Below are 24,084 nucleotides of genomic sequence, written 5' to 3'. Positions count from 1 at the left end.
AATCCTACTGAAGAAAGGAACGGGAATTATGCCGTTAAATGAATTTGTAATTCATAAGATTTTCCGGGATGGGACAAACTCCGATGCGTCTCTTTATAATAGCGCGATGGCAAATTGTATTAGCTGAATCGAGAAGGGGCGAGGAAAATAATGTCTTCTTGTTTCGCAGCATGCGTACACATGCATATGAAGATATGTAGTCTTGTTACGAAAAAATTGCATTATCATAATATCACGGAAAATTCTTCCCTCACCGTACGAAGCGAGAATCGTGCGATTTACATAGCGACTGTTATGCTTCAGCCGAGACACGTCGTAAGAGATAATGTTGTGCCGTTTTGCATTATTGCAGATTGCATGTGTTCAGGCTGCGATAAGCGCGTTGTCATTTCTTTTTTCGTACTTGTTTCGCAGCGTGAAAATTATACGGCAGACGCCACGTAATTACATCGAACACGTTGACACGCACGCGAGTTTCCTCGTGTCGTTTTTATTGGGGAGGAGTCTCGTCCTTGCGAGAGGGGAAAGTTCGACGTCGAAATATATCATGCGCAAACTTTTCTCGCCGTTAAAACACCTCGTGTTTTTCGATAATACGATCTAATGAAAATTTCGCCAGCCCATTAAATTCTTCTTTCAACTAGTGTCACTAGAATACCTTTAACGTTCCGATGTTCCGCGAAACGCGAGCGTGATGGAAGCGCGTTGGAAAATGAAAGATAGATCGCGTTTTATTTCGCTCTCACAAAGGTCTGTAGTCAAACGAAATAATGAAAGCAACGACGAGGACTCATTATAAATCTTCTACAGTGAAGCTATCGTGCGCGATGACGCTTGGTGGAACTTTAATTAAGTCACAAAGAGTTTTGCAGTTGACGGATGCGCGCGGTTCAATTTTATTGTATTACGCGTGAGAAAAACTCGAACTTATAACGACCTTAACACAACGTCCAGCGCGATAGATGGTGATGACCCACGCGATGATGAGAAAGACTCTACGCTGTTCCTTAAGCCAAACAAAGTGCATTAAAGAAACGATCGCACTTTCGGGCTAAAACGACCCGTCGACTTTTTACGGTGATGAATACACGTGGAATGGAACTTGGAAGCGTTAAAGAGCTTTAAAGCTCGTAGCTGAATTGAACTTCATTCGATGAGAATGGACGTTAAATTATTTAAACTGACTTTGGATGGAAGCGCGTTTAACGGAAAAGCGAAGGGAATTGCAGTTTCTGCAGAGGCTTTTATTTGCCACAAAGTCTTAAGTAGATCGACAAAAAATATCGGGATATCTCGATTTGACATAAAGCAATTTCATAATTGATTGAAAATAAATAAATTTAAACGATAAATCTTTTTTGGTTGGTTATTTAATATTGTATTTCTTAGTTATTTTATATATAATATTTACATGTTTATTCTATTTATGTGTTTACATAATAATCTAAAATGTAGCATTTTTTCTAATATATTTTTGATGTATTTTCCTTTTTATATTTTTTACAGACGAAAAGCATTTAAAAATATAAGAATGCAAACTAAGAAATCGAAATTACCACAATGTTATGGCAAAATCGTTTTATAATAGTTATCTTATAATTTCTCAGATTGCAATTTTTTGTTATATTATGTCATCAAATCTTTATAAGATAATTAAACAATGAAATCTTAATCGGAAATCAATGTACGCAAAATCGAAATACAATTTAACAATCTTCCTTTCATTTAGTATGCAGTTAGAAGCGTATCACTCCTACATGGAGAGTGCAATTGTCACGGTGGATTGTTTGCCCTTCTACCGTGATCACAGAGATGGTAGAGAAGCTGATCGCAATGGAATGATACGAATGTGCGAGCCGGATAAAAATAGAGGGATACGGAGAGAAAAATCTTATTCGAGTGGCAGAGCTTGAGTGTCTGAAAATGCTGACGACACTGAGTCTCTTACCCTTTCGAGAGGTGCCTTTCGCACGTAACGAGGAAAGCATTCTCGAAAAGGGATCGAAACGAAGAAGTTCCGGAACGTATCCTTTTTATCGAAGCTCTTTGTGCTTTCACACGTAATTGCACATCAAGAAGTACAGATTGTTTACGATTGCATATTGTGTAACTGTTCTTATCCAGCTATTATGATTTATGATATATTGATGAGAGATGTATTGCATTATACATTCCTGCCTTTTACCAATTACTCGTATTACACGAATTAAGGAAGGAATTAGTGAGGGTGTGATTTAAATCTTACAACAATATTTTTTAAGCAATAATTTACATCAGCATATTAATGCTTTGTAATTATATAAAAATATGTAAATGAGTATAAATTAAATAAGGTATAATACATGCGATTTTTGTTTGAATTTTTTAATGCAGATCAAAAAAGAAAAAAATGATAGAAATTCGCGTAAGACAATCGACTAATGAAGAAATTTATTAAAATGCGATATGCGAAAATGCAATTCAAATGTTCAGGAAGCACGGAAAGAAAAAGTCTGCCTTTATAGTTTAAAGTGGAAAGGAGAAAGCATGCTCCTTTCTCTTTTTCTCCGGTATTGTGGCGGTCGTCATTTGTAACGTCGCGATAACAATATCTCTCGGTACAAATCTTTTCGACACCCACGGCAGAGAAGAACATTACACGCCCGGTACAGTCTTATCATTTTCCCAACGATGTTTTTCCAAGCGCGTATTTCCGTTCGAGTAGCCAATCAGCCGTCTCATTGTGCGCTTTACGACGCTTGCCGATCGAAGTATATTCTATTGTCATGGCTACGGGCGCGGTCTCATTTTATTCCATCGTTCCTCGACGAAGATCTCACCGGGTTGTACGGTGTGATCCCCGATGAAAATAGAAGCTCCTGTCACATCTCTCGAAATCGGCACGTGCGCGGGATAGGCACCTAGAAAAAGCTCCCAGGCACGCTGCGGAGGATCGAGCTATTCAGCGCGAAGGGATACACCTAATGCGATTGCATCGCAGGTGCATCTCACGTTCCGGATGTACAGGGACATTGTAAGAGAGAATAGAGAAAAGTCCTACCCGTGACCCTAACCTACGAGATCTTCAACCTCAGCCAAATAATTCACCTCTTTTGTCATGCCGTCTCGAGGAACAAATAGGCGCCATTGCTTTTCGCTGCGCTACGTTCTCGCCCAATGGCGCATGAAACTTTTACAGATCGTGCTATACCAAGACCGGATGAGTCCTGATATTGCCGACGATCGTTGAAAATTGTGGTGCTTGAGAGAATGCGCGAAGGCGCATCAAGTCCTCTAAAGGATCACGGTGTAGTTTCATGTCGTATAATGTGGAAATTATTCAACGGTGCATATAAGGAATTGGATGAAACTTTATTTAAAATTTATGTGTAATGTATATTGTCGTTATTCTGTGAAAATAAAATAAGATATATTGCCTGAATATTGTATATCTAGGAAAATTCACGCGAATGCATTTGTATGCTTCAAACATCTGTAACTTTATATTCTATTCTTGACATTATATAAGAGACAAATAAGAAATAAGACAAACATGCAAAAATATCATAAAGATGCAATGACAATTATTAAAGAATACAATATATATATTTTATTAAATTAACGAAGAAGAAACCATTGCATAATTAATTTCGGGCTATGTTTTTGTAGATGCTATCAGTTGATTTCTTTCCGATATTTTATTAATAACTTTTTATATGAATCAATATATTAACTGTAATAATTTGCATTAGAATATCTTCTATGATATAATTTATTTAAATGTAACTTTTAAAATTTTTCATATCAAATATTTTTCATTAAAATTCTCATCAATATTTACATAACACATACATGTTGAATTGCACTATTATAATAGGCATCTTGATAAGTCTACGCACATAAGTGTATAGACAATGAAAGATTAAATATATAAACGCGTTTGCGTGGGATTAGAGATACCCCATTTATATATAGATCTGTTTGATATAAATTCTGCTTGATGCATATAAATTGCAACAGGCTGCGACGCGATTAATTATTTGTACATATGTACGTACAAGTCGCGTCCTCGTGCTCTGTTCTTCTAAAGAGGCTCATTTCTCTTGATCGATATGCGTTCTATTTATCAGCATTGCATTTCGATTCCTTTCTTTATTCGCTACTACTCTTGGCATCGAGAAACAAATCGTTCGTGTTATTGGGCAAATTCGCAAGCGCGATACGCTCTGCTTACAAATGCGGTAATAAAATTTGTCTTCTCTTACCACCGTCGCTTTTTCAACCTTTACCTTACCCTCTCCGACATTTTACACTTTCTTTCCTTTCACTCGTTGGCACTGTCGTTTCTTTCTCGTCTAGAGCTACCTCCGAGCTTTGTACCGCCCGAAAGGTTTACCAATACAAAAAGTAAAATTAATTGTTGTTCTTCGTGGCAGTCGCGTTTTCCGGATTTCATTCTCTTCTCGTTTTCCATTTATTCCGATTGATGCTCTACATATCTTCTCTAATCAGAATTAATCGCAATCGATCGCAAAAACAATTTACTCCGATTGTAGAGAATTGTTTGGCGGACAATGAAATCTGAAGCGCGCGACGAGGATCACGAGAGAATACTTACTTGATTTTCATCTCTTGGAAAATGTAATGATCTATAAATAAAATTGAAATGCTTTTCACTGCTTTTAAAACATAGATAAACGTTTGTCGCGGAATAAAACTCTCGAGGAACATCAAAATAATTTTTGATATTGCATTGATTTTTCCTCACAAATGGTATTATATTATGATTAAAAGAAAAAGAGAAATGTAAGCGAAGCACATTAATTCTGTTTTAAAATAAAAGAGCATACATATAAATTTATTTTTTTATATAAATACTATATAAATATTACAAATATATTTTAAACATATATTGTATCTTTATCTGTATTTACTTGTCGTTAGGTTGTCGGGTGAAGGTAAGGCAAAGGCGAAGCGAATAAATATATCACATCCATTTGAAAAGTTGGCCACTGGCTCTGTATTATATAAATCCGATTTGAATGAATATCGATTGTTTTATACTTAACATAATGGACAATATTTGTGCCAACAAAGGAACCTGTCTCAAAAAATAACAACTATCACAAAGAAAATACATGATATAATATTTCTTAATCTAATAAGTGCGCAGCGGCCATCTCGATATACATTGTTATTCATTAATAATTCTTCTCGTAAACTGTAATCCCCTATATAGCTGCCGTATCCTTTCCATTTACTTTTTCTCGATACTTCATCAGAACTAGGAAGATATTGGCTCGCTTTCGTTTGTTTCATTTTAACCCATAATGCGAACCGCGACAGAATGAAATCCATAGCGCTCGTAGCGATTTGCGGAATTGCCCAAGCGGACCTTCTCTACTTACAGCTACGATCCTAAAGATGACTCCATTATCCTGAAAGGACAACTTTATCGCGCACGAAACCTACAGCGTCATCGACTAAATCCTATAGTTCCTTACGTGATCCGCATCGGTCATTGATTCCTTTCGCGCGGATCTGATCTCTATTTCTACCATTTTTCCTTTTCCGTTCCATCCCTTCACGCTTGAGAAATCTCACCCTTCTTCAACCAAGTATCTATCAGGATAAACTTACGTTGCGAGCAGAAAAATCTCATTCGTTATAGATTAGGATAAAGAGTATACTTTCGGTCTGGTGGACCGAGTTTTTTAAATAAAGTCATCTTGATTATGCTTTATCGTTGTATTATCGTCATATTTACAAAAAAATTTTTAATTTATCACGCAACATCTAATAATAATTGCAACGTCAAATAAATAATAATGATGCGGATTTTCCAATAACTCACTTGCTTCGCATAATTCTTTCTTATCGAATTTGAAATCTGTCGCATTGCCTATATAATATTCAGAAACAAGACAGATTTACGAACTACGCGAAATAGCTGTCAAAAGATTTTCAACGGCAGATGGCGAATGTCGACGTGCCATGTTCGAGCGATAAACTCCGTTGCGGCATTATAGCCGCGTCGGACTTCCGCGGAAATTTTAATTCAATTAGGAACATCGTGGTCGAGGGTTAAGGCGAAAGTCGGTATTTAACGTGGAATTTAGTTAAGGAGTTTCCTTTAACTCGGTTATAGTTTTCAAGCAGCCGCACACGGCGTATTTACTGTTCGCGACAAAGGCGCCCGAAACCACGCGCATGCAAGGAACCCTGACGAATGACATTAACTCGCATGAGACATCGCAATTCTCGTAACTTTGATAAAGAAATTTTACTTTCAAGATTAACAATACTGTCACAGATTGAAGCTATTATTTCAACTTCTAAAATATATCTTAAATAAAAAATTTCACTCTCTGTACTTTCATAGTTTTTTTTTTTTCTCTTTTAGATTATCCATAGTTTATTATTTCTATGGAAATCATATTAGTAATATCATACAATCGATATTCAGAAAATATCTTATTTATAAAAACTTTTATATCTTTAAACATAAAAAAATTCAAATCCAGCAAATATTATAGAAATTACGTACGTTTTCATAAAAGACTATTTATTTATTTTGATTTTTTAATATTAAATATTTCAAATTATTGGATATTTTTTTAAAATTTGATTTCTGTTTGATAACATTCTCGAACGATATTTTATAAAAATATTTAACAACAAGGATATCTTTCCGTGTGAACATCAAGAATAATTCAAACCAATCCCAGATATTATTCTATAGAATAACAGCGACTTGTATAATAACGTGTTAAATTGGCTAGGTCATTACGAGCAATTTAGCGGAAACACGAATCACAAATGAGAGCATCGGAAGGATAATGCGAGACAAACATGACGCGTGTTTCAATCAAAAAGGACATTGTAGCGATTCAGGATGAAGAGGACGAGACGATAGAAGATAGATCGATAGGGGGAATGGGATATATTGTACGATCGAGAGATGTGCCGGGACGATTAGTTACGTTGGGCATCGCGAATCCGATCTCAATGGCCTTGATCCTGCTCCCCTATCGTCGTAATTCAAACTTGCAGACTATCAGAAATGCATTGCATACAAAATCATGCGCGCCGTCGAGTCTGTCACAATAAAGGAAGGATTTACACAGTAATGCTTTGCAACGGAAGTGGAAGCGATTTGCGTCTTCGAACTCTATACAGCGTCTACGATAGCGTAACGTCACGGTCATGTCGAAACATTTCGCACATCTCTGTTTACACACGTTTTGTATAAAAAGGTTTTATTATTTATACGAAAATTGAATAAAGAGTAAATTTTAAAGCGCACGATATTTCAATAAAATTTATTATCGTACCTGAAAAATTATCATTTCTTTTTAATTTAGCGCACAGATTAAAAATCGTTAATCTCTGTTGAATTTACAGTGCAAATTTGCCTCATTTGACTTTCTAGCGGACTAAATTTATTTCGTTAATTTAGCAGACGTCAGTTATTTAACGGCAATATAAAATCGGAATATTTATTAGATTAATAAAGCTCTCATCACAACTATCGGTGGTGTAATAAAAACGCGCAAGCTCATTGATCGTAAAAGCAGCCTTTAATTAACGATCTGATATATACGCAACGGGAGATCGCGACTCGACACTTAATTCATGTATTATGTACGCATTTGCATGTCACAAGTCTTGAAGCATTGATAGTTATAAGTATGTCATGAATCGTTGAATGAAATGGTAAAATTTATAGCTTTGCCTGAGAAAGAAATTTTGCGTTTCATACATGATTTATTGATCAAAAAGATATTATTGGTCGCACAAACAATTTGGCAATCAAATTAAAATATAATGACAATGGAAAATTTATTCGAAAATATATTTTAAATCGATTTGTATTATATGACATAAAAACAAAGAATATATATTGGAGTATCTAAAGCGCAGCTGACAATTTTCGAAATATGAGATGACCGCGCATAGGCTGTCGAAAGTTAAGAGCTATTATTTTTATATCGAGTAGGAATATTTGATCGACCACTTGCAAAACACGTTTTAATAACGCGGCTATCGACTCCTTCGCGATACGGACAAGCTGTTTGCTCGTATGCCAGATCTCCCGTATGAATCGCCAACAGCGAGCACCGTTTTTGTTTTATCGCCGCATAACGCGAATACAGGTGAACCAGATACAAAGTGAACGTTTTCCTCATGCCTTGCTATACTGTCCATTCCTGTCAATCGCATTCACATCAATGGACGAAATAAAATCTCTTTTAAAAAGACTTTACGCGAGGCTGCTCGACAATTTTACTAACCACGAGATGGCTTCGGCCGAATGACTTTTATCTTCTACAAAAGAAGAAAATCAATCGAATATTTCTCATATTAATTGGATTGCGAAACGCATTGCAACATTTAATTCTTTAATATGGTATTTATATTCGATATTCTATGTACTTGTTTCTTTTTTTTTTATTCTAATTTAAAAATAAGGATAAATCTAAATATAATGCAACTAAAACATTTAACATTTGTTTGTCTTATTTTGAGGTCCGACTAATATCTTATAGATATTTGTTAACGCAATCGTTAACGATGATTTAATCATGGATTAAATGTGATAATTTAGGAAATATGATCATTATCTATTTGTAAGAATGAATGTATATAGGCTTTAGGAAATAAAATCTAATTAGATAAAATAAATCTTTCGAAATGTTTTAAAGTCGAAAACGCGATGCGTAAAAGAATATTAAAATAATTTTTAATCGCGCATGAATGACAAAATCCAATACGAATACGAGTTAACGCGATATGAGCTTAAAATGTTCTTGTGTTACGAAAATATAAATTCCTCGGAAAAACGTCTGTTTCACGAGCAATGCACAAATTTCTCTTACCCACCGCAACATCTGTCTTTCACGGAGACCGGAGTTACGGTGTTGTCAGATGCCTGAAGATAAACTTTCCAAACCGTTTCATGAAAATTTTTCCAAATATGTTGTAAAAAGTATCCTACTAATTTACAGTCTTTGAAACAAAACATATAACAGTCGTGGTCTGTTATTATTATTATTATTATTATTATTATTATTATTATTATTATTATTGTATACCGATTTTTATCTATAACTTTTATTGTATGTGTAAAATATTTTATTTTACAAGTATTATGATAGAATCTACACTACATTCTATTTGAAAGAATTAAAAATCTATCAGTTTTTTGTATTACTCCAATATTTTTAACACAGGAAGTGTAAGAAAATGCAATTGAAAAGAACAAATCTCACGAGAATATTCTCGAAATTTTTTAAGTGAAAAAATATTCCTTAATACATTTTCTTTCAACTATTACTTTTATCAAAAATTTTTATGGAGTTTGAAATTTTGGAAGAAAAATATTTTTGATCTAACAATTTTGTGAACAGATATGCGTATTGGGGGGGGGGGGGGAAAAAAAAAAAAAAATTGCTTTGTGAAGAAACGAATTTCAGAAACTTTGATGGGTTGCTCTTTGCCGGTTATCTTTTCGGCGTGATATATTTCATCGAGCATAAAGGCCGCTTCGCGATACCGGGTGTCCAGAAGCAGACGATGTGCACTGCCCTGAACGGACAATGGCCTTAGAATCGTAGATTTATGGAGAAACTTTTCCACCGTGGCTGCCACCCCTCCGTTTCCTCCGACCGGCGGAACTCGTCGCAAAGAAGTATTATTATCAGCGCACTGTCTGCGAATATGCTAGAACGTGCTTCCACTTCCGATCACGCGCGTTATCGCAACAATGCGTGTGTTATACCGCGGACATTTATTATCAGTGGCGCAATCCTCGAACGAAGAGGCCCGCTTACTCTCTCGGCGGGAGTACGCCAGATTAAATTCAGCCATTCGTAATAAATAGCCCAGTTAAATACTCGCGTACGAAAAATTATTAAATGCACCGCTTCCTCCATTGCAAATTATCGCGAAATTCTCTTTGCATTTATTTTATTTATCGAATAAAGGGAAACAGCGCGTGAAATATAACGATTATTATTATTGAAACACGATACAAATAGTTTGTAGCACGAAAATATTGTCTTATATTAATTTCCATAATCATTTTTTTTATCTTTTTAATTGCGATTGTATAAAAACCTATCGATATGCATAAGGCTCAACGTGTTTCGATAAACAGCACAGCGACTAACTGCAGGGTATTTGCGAATTGAAATTAGGAAAGTTTTGTTTTCCTGTCACGCGGTCGGAATTGGAAACAAAATCGTTATCCTGATTCTGCATCACTACCGGCAATTTTCCCGATCCTTTCATTCGTTTTACCCGACTTCACGATTCACGATGTAACAATGCGGTTCCGTGTTTTTGTCGTGTTTCATTAATTTTACGTTGCCAATACGTAACATTTTTTTTTTTTTATGTATCTGTTTTTTGTAAAGAAATTTTTATAATAAAAGAAATTTTTTCAAAAATTGTCTAACGGAATACGAAAAAAATTATTGAAAATATCGAATCAATAATATGCTGCAAATATATGGAAAAAATAATGTGATACATTACATTGAGACAAAGATATTTGTTTAGTGATATTTTATTACAGCATTGCATAAAATCTTTTCTAAAATTTTTCTAATTTTTTTTTTCCATATTTTTTCTTAGGCAAAAATTAATAATAACGTTGTCGAAAGATCTCTTATTTTAATCTCTTGATACTCATAAATGTACAAGAATATAAAGGGACATAAATCGCGAAGCCTATTATTTACGGAGCAGCTTTAATCATCTTAGAAGTTTGAACAATATGTAAATTTCTAAGTTTAATAATGTTCTATTAAAATTTGAAAACTGATTAATTCAAGATATTACAAGTTTCTCGAAAATTGAATATTTGACAGAGTATATAAAGATATTCTTTAGAACTGAAAAAGGAGGACGTGTGATTTCAGTCTCAAGCTGGTTCAATGTATAATACCACTTCTATCGAGTGCTCGATGAACAAGATGGTATTAATAATATTGTCATTACTATATTTATTTAGCATACTAAAGAACTTTCAATTGCTCTTAGCGAATTGTTGAATGCGTATTTGCAGGACGCGTAAACATTAATTGTACACGTTTCCACAAACTACGTGGATAAACGATCGATATTTTACGATCCGTTCAACGGGATAACATTGTAGGTACTTTTGAGAGACCTTCGATTTTTGTGTCTGTCGACGTTTCCTCGACGCTTCGTACGATCTAATATTTCTTTTTCCTTTTTTTTTTGTTTCGTTTGGAACAGGCGTTCTCGTTTTTACGTCTGTGTACCAATTGGAGAGCGAAATTTCGTCGTAAAAGCGGACTGCGGTACACGACATGCTCGATAAATTTCCAGGAGTCCACCCAGAAGAGCTGATAATAATCGTACTTACTCGTAGTAAGTAATAAAGGTTTTTAACATTTTGCGAGAACATGCGCTTTTCCATTTTACGACAGGAAGAGGAATAAAGGCATTAATGTCGTCGGTATGCGTAACGAGCGCGCGAACATGAAGAGGGATAAATATTGCTGCTTCTAATTATATTCGGAGTATTCGATATTCTGATACTCGTAATATGTAAACAGGTATTCCTCCGATATTTATGGCGTTTTTAATCGCACTTATAACGAGAACTATTAATAAAGCTCTCTCTTGACGTCTATTAATGACGATGTTGTAACGCGACGATGCAAGAACGGTCGATAACTTCCTAATGAAAAGCAAATATTCGACTGAATTAATAAACGACTTTTGATAAACCCGTCGATATTTTTCACCACGCATATGTTATCATAAATACACAAACACGTGGCCTTAAATATGTGATAAAAACAACGTATAAAAATTTATTACATCTTCTTTTACGGTATAATAAATGAAGTATAGTGTTTTAATATCGTACCTTCGTTTATTATTACTTCGTAAATTGGGACGGCAAGATTTTTATGGTTTTTCGGTCAGCCGATGATTATTTTGTCGTAATGATGTATCGAAAATGTGCTATCAACGACGAATAAGGGTTCGCGCGTTTCTAAAAGTCCATTTCTCTTTGATAGCCATTGGGGTGGCTTTTAGGAAACTAGTTCATGAATCAGGAGGCGGTTCATGAATTACAAAGCAATTTCAACGTGACCGCCATACGGTATACGATATTTCGCCATAAAAACACGTGACACACACGTGTGTAAATCTCCGGTTTGACGGTAAACTCGGTAGCGGAAAGATAATAATTGAGACCCTTAATACGTACGCTGTCTGTACGAAAAAAAAGGACTGATGAAGAGCTTGCATCGTCAACAACTAGCTGCGCGCCCTTTATCGTAAATTTTACGAGGCAGAACTGGAGGAGGGGATTTATTATGCATCGTCATAACGCTCCAGGTAAACGCGCATTTACGTCGCACATTTACGAGAAGTTTGAGAGAATTAAAGGCAAGCGGCGAATAAGAGCGCGCATGCACACACAGTTATTTTCTCCATCAAATTTTTATAACTGTAATATATGAATCACTCGGTGGTAGAAAAAACGAATTGCATAATAGCTCATAAAAAATTAAATCTTCTCTCTCTCTCTTTCTCTCTCTCTAATCAAGAAACATAATCATATTTTTTTAGTAAACAAAAATATTTTAAATCTGCAAAATTTTGAGGCAACTTAATCATCTCGAGATGATAGATGTACCATCTCGGCTGAAGAGATTTATTCGTTGCCAGATGTCATTCACACTTTCGTTTTTATTGTTCCAGCGATATGATTAAAAGATATCGAGACAATACGTAAAGCGAATATGCGAGCGGATGCTTGACGCACGCACGCACGCATGAACGTTATATACAATATATCACATTTTACCATGGGCACATATTGGATCGTAAAATGTCGTTAGATATTCATTCGTTATTCGCGCTCGATCGAGCGGCGCACATCAGTTCCCGACGGGACCGTTTCCTTGATCTTTAAACATCGCTTGCCCATGAGGAACGACCCATAAAGCGTCGCCATTCTGCGAGTATCACGTTTCCAATGTGCCTTTTGTGGTTCATGTGCTTTCCGCAGTCCGATATTTTTGTGAATCTGATAAAATCGAAACTTTTATGTGAGATAATATGTACGAAAATGCTGCTTAACAATATAAAGGCAACAGCGATACAGACGTATATTTTTAAAATCTCCTTTATATAAATATTAATATTCCGTAAAAAAAAGAAATATATATATATATATATATATATATATATATATATATATGAAGTAAATCACGCTTTTTAGAGTGAAGAAACGCAGGATTCAACCGCGGTTATTTGTACTCGCAAAAAACTCTATATAAGTTGGATGGATTAATTAACGCGAAGAGGGAACTTACTCTCCGAGAAAATTCATTTTAACGAATTTATCTGATATTGGTGTAAATTCCTGATTACATAATTTACGTATAATAAGAAAAAAATAAATATAGTATAATGTAAATTATTCAATTATATCTTTTATGACTTTTTTCTTGAAAATATATGTTATCCTTTTTATTTGATATACAGAGCACACATAACGTATAGTATGTTACTTTCATATTTATTGTATTCATCTTAATTAACTAAAAACACTATCAAAAGCATGAGGGAGCTTTACATTATATTTATTATCGTTTTGCAATTAATATTATCGCTTGACAATTAATTGCCAATTCTCTTGTTTCAACATATATAATAAAAGGACAGTCTACCCAATATTATATTATTATTCATAATGATGCATTGCAATGTTATATCTATAAATTTATCGGGACTTCCGTATACTGACAACATTGCTCGACATACAGATCTGAAATATTATCATGACAATTAGTTAATATATGTAAAATCCCATTATATGTATATAGCATAATATAAATTATCGATATTGTCAAACAGAACTGTTCATGTTTATAAAAAGCTCGCATTATTCTTTTTTGCGCCTTTTTATCCTTACTTTAATTTTAACTTTTGAAATCATATCACGTACACATTCGCGCAATAAGACTTATGAACAAAACTTGCGACCAAAACTTTTCTCGACTATATTTTATCTTCCGAGGATGCGAAAGATGAAGATACCTTTACTTTTTCTTCTCTTAATAGAGGATAAAACAATTTTGCCTTAGAATACGGTAAAATATAAAGAGTGCAAGTAATCGATGGATTTATAATGTCTACAATAACGATCATTAATAATTATGAAGAGGCAAAATATTTATCTTAAGCGATATTTATTTCAGGATGATAAACGAGGATTGCTTTGAAATTATTATTTCAATGAAACGCGTTTTCTATACATAATTATAATATATATTTAATTATAACATTAGCATCAAAAAAAATAATACTTTATAAAAAAAAAAATTTCTTTAAAATAACTATTTTAGTACTGCTTTCTCTAAAAATAATCGATTGCTTTTCTGTATATTTCAGGTAAGCTTTATATCTGATTTCTATTCTGAAGATGAAGACGCACCGCGATTATAGAGTGAGTGACAAGATTTTATATTAATTTTTGCATTACAAATCTCAGACATAGATAAAGCGTAAGGTTTATTCTTACGTATGTTTACCTACAAATTTAAGTGATTTTCTGTAAAATTGAAGTTGTGAGCGCGTATAGCATGTAACGAGAATATAAGAAAAAATATAATTCATCAGAAAATAAATTCGCACCATCATCTGATATTAATGGATTATGTCAGATTGAAATAAAAACATTGCATTTAAAGAAGAAGTCCGAAAGAGGTAATTCGTAATCAGCGATGAAAATGTTCGCTTAATGATTCAATCAATTTGCAAATTTTGCTTCACTCTCTGCGAAAATGGTATAATCCCTTGGTAGAATTACGAGCATACTTCTTTTGAAGTGTGTTGGGAAAATTTATGAATTTCTGGGCGCACTCTCGCTCTGCTGGCGCAACGATTCGTCGCAGGCCCTGCTACCCTCTTGTATTCCTCTTAACGTTATTGAGGAAACGATCTACGGTAAATTCTACGAGAGCACAATTCGCGGGCAAAATGGTTCGTCGCGGAATAAAAAGCACGTGCCTCGACTCGTAGCCGCCCATATCTATGATTCGATCAACTATGTTTTTTCATACATACGAGAATCGTAGTTCATTACGATGACCGCTGTAAAGTTATGTTCCGTTTTATTAAATTGATCGAAGAAATTCTTAAATTGTGTGTGTGGTTACTTATCACTGTAAATTTAATAATTTAAATGAATTTCTTTGCATAAATGAAGTTAAATGTGATATTAATATAGCAAAGAAAATATTTAATAATTACATACATATATATATATATATATATATATATAAACATTTTATCTGAAATACGATACATATATACGTCAGACGATTGTTCACTGGTTATATGAGATTGACCGCAATTTATTTTGCAAAAGATTATGCGGATTTGCATCGTCTTGCTGAATGTCGTTCTAGTTCCATTCTCTTTTCTCTGGCGAAATGACAAAGAGATCCAAGTCATCTTACGTCTTACTTGTGTCTCCAATGTTCCGTCTGAACATTCGCGCGTTGTATCCAGTAGTGCAGGTAAACAGTTAAGCAAACGACGAGACAATTTGTCCAGTTAAGGCAAGCAGTTCGTTACAGAGGTTCTAAGGATATATTACGGTAAATGGTGCTTTTGTGCATCCTCGCATTTGCACACTCGTACTTCATTACTTCATTTTCGTATATGCGTTATACATATGAAAAGAGATGTACTGTAAATTTTGCACTAACGAGATTAATCAACAAGATTAATAGAAGTCAAATAAGTCGTGATTTTTATGAAATATGTATGTAAAAAGAAGTAACATTTAACAAAAATGTAACGTAATATATAAAATAATATTTTTATACTTGAAAAATGGAGAAACACTGTATGGCACAATGTATGAGATTCCGAGAAAGTTCGCGGAGAAGCTTAAATTCACGATTCAATCGAATCAAATTGCGATATTAATTATCTTTCCACTTCAGCCATCTCGATTATTCCATCGAATTATTTCCGATAGCATTTCGACTATTAAAACCTGAGATTTTGTCTATATTAGAATTAGTTTTGAGATGCAAATCTCAGGGAAAATATATTTGTATGTTGTTGGCTTATATAACAAACTGTATACTTTTGCAATATACTATAACTTATGTAAAATGTAATTATAAGACGAGAAAAGTCATCATACAAGTTTCTCACTTTGAATATCGGCAATGAAATGCAATCCGAAAATAATGAGAAAGATACGTCACGAAAATGCGAGACGAAAAGAAAAATAATGACAAGAACAATGATAGAGGCAATGACAATGATAACTATAACCACAACGACAACGAGATAAGTTGGATTTGTTTTTGTTCTACCCTTCGCGCCAGTTTTATTTCCTGGACGTTTCCTTCTGTCGTCCAGTCACGTTTTCCGGAAACACTTGTCTCGACAAAACGCACAGCCGTGACGGCGGCATGACGAGGCGAACCCGACAACGTATAACGAGATCGATTCTGCCCCACCCATGTCCCATCCAGACGGGAAATAAAGGAATTTCTGGACAAAACACGAAGGAGCGCAGGATCTTTGAAATAAGAAATGTGAAATGGCAGTGATCGTTCCGACCACCGATACAAATGAGAAAGTTTATACTCTTTTCCCTTATTAGCTATACATTATAGAATGAAATATGGCGATTAGAAAACGTAATGAGATGAATCCTGGATTCTATGGACGAAGAAATCCGACTTATTGTTAGGGAATATTTTAATTTTGCCAGCCAAGATACCGAGGTCATCGCCGAATAAATCTTTTCATTTCCCGAGCATAGAAGAAATGGGAAATCCGCAGGAGGCTAGAATCATACGAAGCTCGCGACTTTAGAGGCGCCATTTCTTCATCGTGAATATTTCAGGAGTTTCGCTCGTTGTGGTGTTTTGCGGAATACCGGAAGAGCGTTGGTAGCGCACATCAGATCGGGATATGCCAGACGCTCGTTCGACGTCAAAGCAGCAAAAGATTCCTTGACCCTCTCTCTCCCGTCTCTTCCGCCTCTGCCTCGTCGGCTTTGATTTCTTTTTTTCCTCTTTTTTTTTTTTTTTTTTTTTTTTTTATTGTGTCGGCTTTGATTCTACTCTTCGCGTACTCCGGTACGGAGATCGGAGACTTTCGAGCGCTTTGCCTCCGACTTACGGGAAGTATCCATCCTCGCTTTTCGTGCAGGCTTCGCGGAGTATTATTTGCAAGGCGGATGATCCTGCCCAAGATTATTCTTAGAAAGAATATGAGCTTTTACGTATGAGATTGAAAATAAAAGAAACATCAAATGATACAATTTTGATATTTGTTTTTTAAACAAAAATTAAATTAGAAAAATTTAAGAAAATTTTTGTTTCTTTATAAAACAATCGAAATATAAATTACATGTGCAAGTTAAAATTTTATAAAGTCGAAATAATCAAAAAGATGATAAAAATATGTTTTATTAATCCATAAGAGAAAGTCTCTATATTTTAAAATAAATATTTGTTTAGAGAAATATATATTTGATGTGAAAAAAGAGGAAAGGACAAAATTGGTATATGGCAGCATCCATATAACTTTTCGATAAGACGGTATATCTCACGCTAAGCGCGCTAAAGCCTCTTTTATCAATTACACTGATAATGAAATTGATGATAAAATTAAATATAATTGCATCATAAAAGAGTTATAGTCAGGATGCTCATTTTTATAATCATCATCATCATTTTTATAATAAATTCTATTATAATACTAGTAATATCAACCATATATGCATGTATTATATACTATATACAATCGTATATTATAAATTATAGTGAATTTATAGTAATTTCAACTATATTTTTTTATCAGTGTACGTTCAGCAACAGACCAAGCAGCTGAATGTCACGAACGGCTTAAGGAAATGTCGAGTAACTCAGTGCTTTCCCATAATACAATCTGCTTTTCTACGAGGATGCCTAATTCTTGTATCATCCCTTCGCACGGCATCCCTAATACTAAGCCTAATTGAATTAGCCAACAACGTTCAGTTAAGCGGCGATATAACAGAACTGCTGGAAAGAAAGATGCCCTTTCTGTAAATCGATTTACCTCGTTGAATTTTGAGAAGGCGCATTAAACGTTAAGGAAAAAGATTTATTCTAATAGAATTTACACGTCATTATATTATGCATTTATTGTCGTATTCATTGTCATGTATAAACATAAGTGTATTGATATTATTAACAAGAGATGATAGAGATAAGAAAATATAAATAATATTTTGAGAAATAATTCTGATTGGTAAACGGCGGCTATAAATAAGCGCGATAAACTAGAAAGCATATCGTTATGCGATTGTAAATATGGACACATTGTAATTATGAAGTTTTGAAACACGTTTTGCAAGCATCGTCAGATTAAAAGTCAAATGGTTATTTCGCAGCGCTTTTGCACAAACTTAAGATTAAACAGTCGTTACGCTCCAGTGTACCCTTGCAAATCTTAACTACAATCCCTTTAGCGCACAGACGTATGTTCGCGAGGATACTAAAGGCATGAATAAATCAAATTCTACCGATCCACGCTACGCGTACTTGTGTATAAGAGTACCTGTAACGATGAGAGAATATATAGCCTGCTAAAGCTGTAACCTAAAGGTTGCAATATATTTGCTAGAAGGACTGGTTACGTATATTATCACGTCCAACACAAAGAGCTTCATCAAATTAATATTATTATATACAAGAAGTATCCATAGAGCACTATAAAAATTGTTATGAAAATAGTTGACAATTATTTTTTGCGAGAAAATATTATTTTATTAATAAAATATAATATATCATTGTTAATTATTAAACTCTAAATTGCTATATTCTAGTATTTTAAAATTAATATACACATTTTCGTGGATAATTTATTTAAATTATGTGTATCTTTTTGATAAAAAGATGTATAGTATCACTTTCCTATCCCTCAGATTTTATCTCAAATATCACAGTGTCTACTGGAGGCTCTTTTTTCCACGGTACGAAAAAAAGTTTTTTGACGAGAGAGATTTGGAAAGTGTAGGAGGCTTTCAGTCGCTTTTCCCACTTCATTGTCTGCTACGTCGCACGCCATTCATCCATGTTTATTCTCCTATATGTGTTCTATAGTAAGCTACTCTGACATACTTACTCCATATCCAATTTTTTATCTATTTTTCCCTGTTGTGATGAACGTCCGTTCTATCGCAACACGAGAATTAATAACTCGAAGGGTTTGTTAAATTTCGCATCTAATTGCATGCGATAGAAGCATGATAATCTTCAAACTGCATTATATAAGTTGAAATATAAACAGTGAGAATTCGCTCATAATTTGAAATATGGTTGCCATGGTATTCGCATAAATAAATTAGTAAAGCTCGATTAAAATTCAAACTCACGTATTCTGGTTTCAATGAATTTTGTATACGATGGCGCATCGTCGCATATTCTGCAATATTTCACATGATAAAAATTTATAAGCTGAAACGATATTAATTGCATTGTGCTCACATATATATATTGTATTTTAATTACCTATGAACAAAATTAATGAGCAGAAACATCGTCGTTCCGTATATGATATATGGAAACGTGCCTAACACAATTGAAAATTTAATATAATTTATAGCCTAAAGACGTTGCGTTCCTTCTTTGCAATAATACATTATTCCCTTTATATATTTTACAATCTTTTTCATTCTAACATTACAATAATTTTATTCTTTTTGGTGAAAGCAAATTAAATCGATCGTTTAAACTTGCTCGAGAGAATGGCCCGAGAGAATAGCATAATAATAAGAATTTGCCGCGTATGACGTCATGACCCGCTTTAAGTCAGAGCAAAGTGCCGTCGGGCATCAATTAATTCAATTCCTCCAGTCGACGCAACGACCACACTGACCGTCAGCGAGATTGGAACCAAATCGTTGCAAATCGCTTTTGCTCTGGGCAATCGACTGATTATATTCCCGTAATCTCTATTAGAGAGAAATACAAATTTTATATGTACTATTATCACATCTATTATTATTACGAATATATATGTACATATATATATATATAAATGTGTATGTATATATATAAGTGCACGCGCATGCAAATAAACGCTATTATTTCGGGGAAAAAATAATTTCTTTTTAATTTTGGTTTTTATGTCAATTTCTGTGAACATTTGTTTATTAAATGCATATTATATATATAAGTTTTGTATCTTCTACACAAACAAACTGGTTTTATTATTCTGTAAGCTATTAACAAATAAATTGATGATCTCTTTTCGATCTTACTATGTAATATATTCAATGTTGTTTTATATAATTAATCACTCGTAATATTGGCTAATATGTACATAATATAAATTGTCATTTTATACGCTGCCATTTATTTATGTGTTTGTAACAACTTTTGCGTCGATTCTTTTGACACATTAATGATACGCAGCTGCAACATATTATTGCAAATGTAATCATAAAAATACAATACGCATGAGAAGAACGACCGTCGACTAGCTAACGAAATCAATTACAGATGAAAAGTGTTGAACCGTATCCAGAGACGAATCATTGAGTGCATATCCGATTTATTTTTATTACGAATGCCATTGTGAACGAGTACGGCTCGTCGCTTTAGACCATAAACGAATAAATCAGCTTTCCATAATTTTATTTTATTCGCGATTGTGCCACTCATCATTCCAAAAATTATAGTTTCCATTTTCTCTCGGAGATATGTTGATATTATATTTTTCAAAAATAACAATTTTATGATCAAGTACATATTATATAGGAACGTTCGAGCTAGATTTTGAGATCTTCTAGGAAATTTAATTCTGAATAAAAAATTTCCTATAAGCATGGGTCGAAAAATGTTTTCTTAAGAAGTTATCGCTAGAAAACCTCTGATGCAAAGGAAGAGCAAAAGGTGAAAAAAAAAATGAAATAAAAAAATGTAACTTAATAAATTTCATGAAAAAACGATAAAAATAAAAGATAATTTTTTTTTTTTTTTTTTTTTTTTTAATGAAAATAAAATTAATTTTTATACACTAAAATAGCACATAATAGTAGAAAATGAATAAAGACGTGAAAAAACTAAATGTTCTCAAAATGTTCCCCCCTAGCTTCAATACACTTTCGGCATCGAGTAATGATCGATCTAGTCGCTTTACGGATTTCCTCCCGATTCAACTTTAATCGATCTAACAATAAGTAACAAAAGCACTTTTTGTACGTTTGAAACTGGTTATATCAATATCTATGGAACGTGCAACAATCATTTTGATCTCGTTTGAAAGATAATTTAATTTTCTACAACTTTTGTTTTGGTACTTTTTGTTAAAAGACGCACATTTTCCATGATATTTGAAAAAATATGTAGAATAATCACGATTTTAGAAGTTTTTGAGCGATAACTTCTTAAGAAAGCATTTTTCGACTTATGTTTATAGGAAATTTTTTGTTCAGAATTAAATTTCCTATAAGATCTCAAAGTCCGGCTGGAAGCCACTTTGGGGCCACCCTGTATATTTTAATTCTCCTATTTTTTAATTATTTATAATTATTTAAAATATTAATATTTTTTTTGGTATATATTAATCAATAATATACAATGAATTTTATTTTTGTTAAAATTATTTTATAAATATTTAATTTATTGCACTATATGGTTACATTTTTAACAAGAAATTTGTACTGCAAAATATATATACCTACATATGAGAATGCAAATAATTTTATCATTAAAATATTTTTAGCGTACATTACACATACATATAGGTGCAAAGAAAAAGACAAACTACTTATAAATAAATGTCAAAGATTCGAAATTACTACATTAGCGTTTTGACGATGAAATATGATGTGGTATTATATATATATGATAAATCTGAAGCCTAATATGTTGTAGAGATGGCAAAAGGCTAGGAGAAGTAAAGATCAAGTAACCTTAGGAACGCCGAAGTCATGGCGATACTTCGGCAGGTTCCTGTATATCATACGGCGAACACGTTAAAAGCTATTTGGGTCGCTGACTCGAATCAAATCACAGGACTTCGGGATCGAGCCTGTCGAGTGTAGCGGTACCGACAGGATCTGTCGACAGTACCATGACGGTTTCCTGTACATGCTCTCGAATAATTACGTACGAGTGCGCAGAGAGAATCTCCACCTGTGCAATCCTCACCCTTCTGTCCTCTCGACAGCTAGTTGATCTCACTTTCTTCCTCTTCTACGACTGACACCACTGTCGAGAAACTTCATACCCTTTAACTTTCTTGTCGATCGACAAGATCGTTACTCAAGTACGAAGGTGCGATGTAGCGAATGCAAATTTAATTCAACGGTATCAAATTGAACAAATAAATTTTAGAATGCATATTTTGCAATATTGCACGCGTTGAAATTAGAAAAGTATTATGATCAAATTTGATTAATAAAAAAAAAAAAAATTTTTTTTTAGTTTTCCCACTCATATATCTAAAATTTCTAAGTTCTATGTTTCTATGGTGATAAAAGGGTTCTATTAAAAAAAAAGATCTACAAAACCTTTTTTAAGAAAGAACCAGTGATTATATCAATTATATTAAAATTCCAAAAAATAACTTTACAGGCACTTTTCTATACTAAAAGTCAAACATTGAATATTCCACGAGGAAGCGTGCCTTCTATGCACGGATCACATTAGGAGTCCAATCGCAGCTGGGTGTAGCCAGTCACTTTTAGATGCATAATGTAGTCTCTGGGTTACCCCGATCTCCGTGGAAACTACCCCATGCCGCAATCCGCTCGTGTCGTGACCAGGTTGCCAACTAACAGCTACGGCTTGTATGCGCTTTTACTCTTTATTGCACAAGCATCCCTAGACTCGCTACGATATATCGAATTTCCTCTTTGCCCTTATCGAGCACTTATGACATTTCTACGTATCGGTTTCATAATTTAGAAGATATGTGTTAAGCTTAAATTATCATATCTTATAAATTTTTTATTTCAAACTTTTCCTACGCTGCCTTGCAAGAAAAGAATCGTTTATTTAAACACTTGGATAACTTATTTATTTAATGCGGTATTTTATCTTTATTTATCCTTTAAAAAATTTTAATTTATTATTATATAATATAATATCAATCGCGTATGTAATCTAGTAAATTTGCAATAGAATAAAAACTCATTGTCAGTAAATCTTGAAACCTCTCGTACTTGAAATTTATATAGAAGATTTAAAAGTCAGACATTTGTATATTTACTTGTATATTTCCATACAAAGTTAGTTCTCCTACCTATATTCATCTCGCTATGTTTTCAGCTACCTCTCTATCCCTTTATCTGCATTTTCCCAGGTTAATATGAAGAATGGAAGCGGTAATGCGTGCACAGCTCGCACATCGATGGCGTATACGTCAGTCTTCATACTGTAATGTCGGGCCGTCGATAGGACACGAGAATGAAAAATGACCGAAAGTTCCCTCCGGGTTGATGCGGCAGAGGGTTGAGGGAGTATAGAGGGACGAGCGCGAAAGAGAGAGGCGGATTGTGAGTGCTATTGATTGCCCATCGCCATTGTTGCTGGCCGCGAGGACCAGAAAGGGTAGGAAATAATGCGATATTACCGAGCAGAAAGCGATGATAAATTGATATCTAAACCGCGGCTTTTATGACACCAGTCGTCCCATGAAATTTACATTAAGCCATTGCTGTCAAAGATTTAGCTGCACGATGGAGGACAGTAAGTCAACATATCAATTTTTGAGTATGCATTGTTCGGCTGTAATTTCTGCCCTATAAATATTTAAAGTTCCAAACAACTCAGTTTCTATCAGCAAACGGCGTATAAAATTAATGATTAAGAATATCATTACGAAATTATAACAGTCTAAATGAATATAATACCAAGTTTATAATATCGTCAATTTCTTTGCCAATGGCCAATGGTCATAACAAAATTTGCTAAAATGCCTCGAAACAGCCATTGTATATATACAATCATTACTTGGCTATAAAAGTATCTCTAAAGAAAAAAAAAAGGAAACATAAACAAAAATGCGTGAATTAATTGG

The 24,084-nt window shown here is 33.9% G+C and overlaps 2 protein-coding genes across 3 annotated transcripts in view; both read left to right on the top strand.

Annotated features, from left to right (window-relative positions):
- The window catches only part of LOC138938875 (uncharacterized), a 44,348-nt gene extending 42,544 nt beyond the window's left edge, over nt 1-1,804 (top strand). The window contains exon 3 of the mRNA XM_070306232.1: nt 1,730-1,804. Within this exon, the coding sequence (XP_070162333.1) occupies nt 1,730-1,804 (75 nt within the window). The remainder of the gene's footprint in view (nt 1-1,729) is intronic.
- LOC138934289 (uncharacterized) overlaps nt 1-24,084 on the top strand; it is a 255,240-nt gene that overhangs the window by 183,826 nt on the left and 47,330 nt on the right. The gene's annotated exons all lie outside the window — the stretch shown is intronic.

Source organism: Polyergus mexicanus, unplaced genomic scaffold (genome assembly GCF_030449975.1).
Source record: "Polyergus mexicanus isolate NDT 795.1 unplaced genomic scaffold, iyPolMexi1.0 SCAF_1, whole genome shotgun sequence".
In the NCBI taxonomy this organism is placed as follows: Eukaryota; Metazoa; Arthropoda; class Insecta; order Hymenoptera; family Formicidae; genus Polyergus; species Polyergus mexicanus.
Note: the sequence above shows the minus strand (reverse complement) of the source record. Positions and strands in the feature narration are given on the sequence as shown.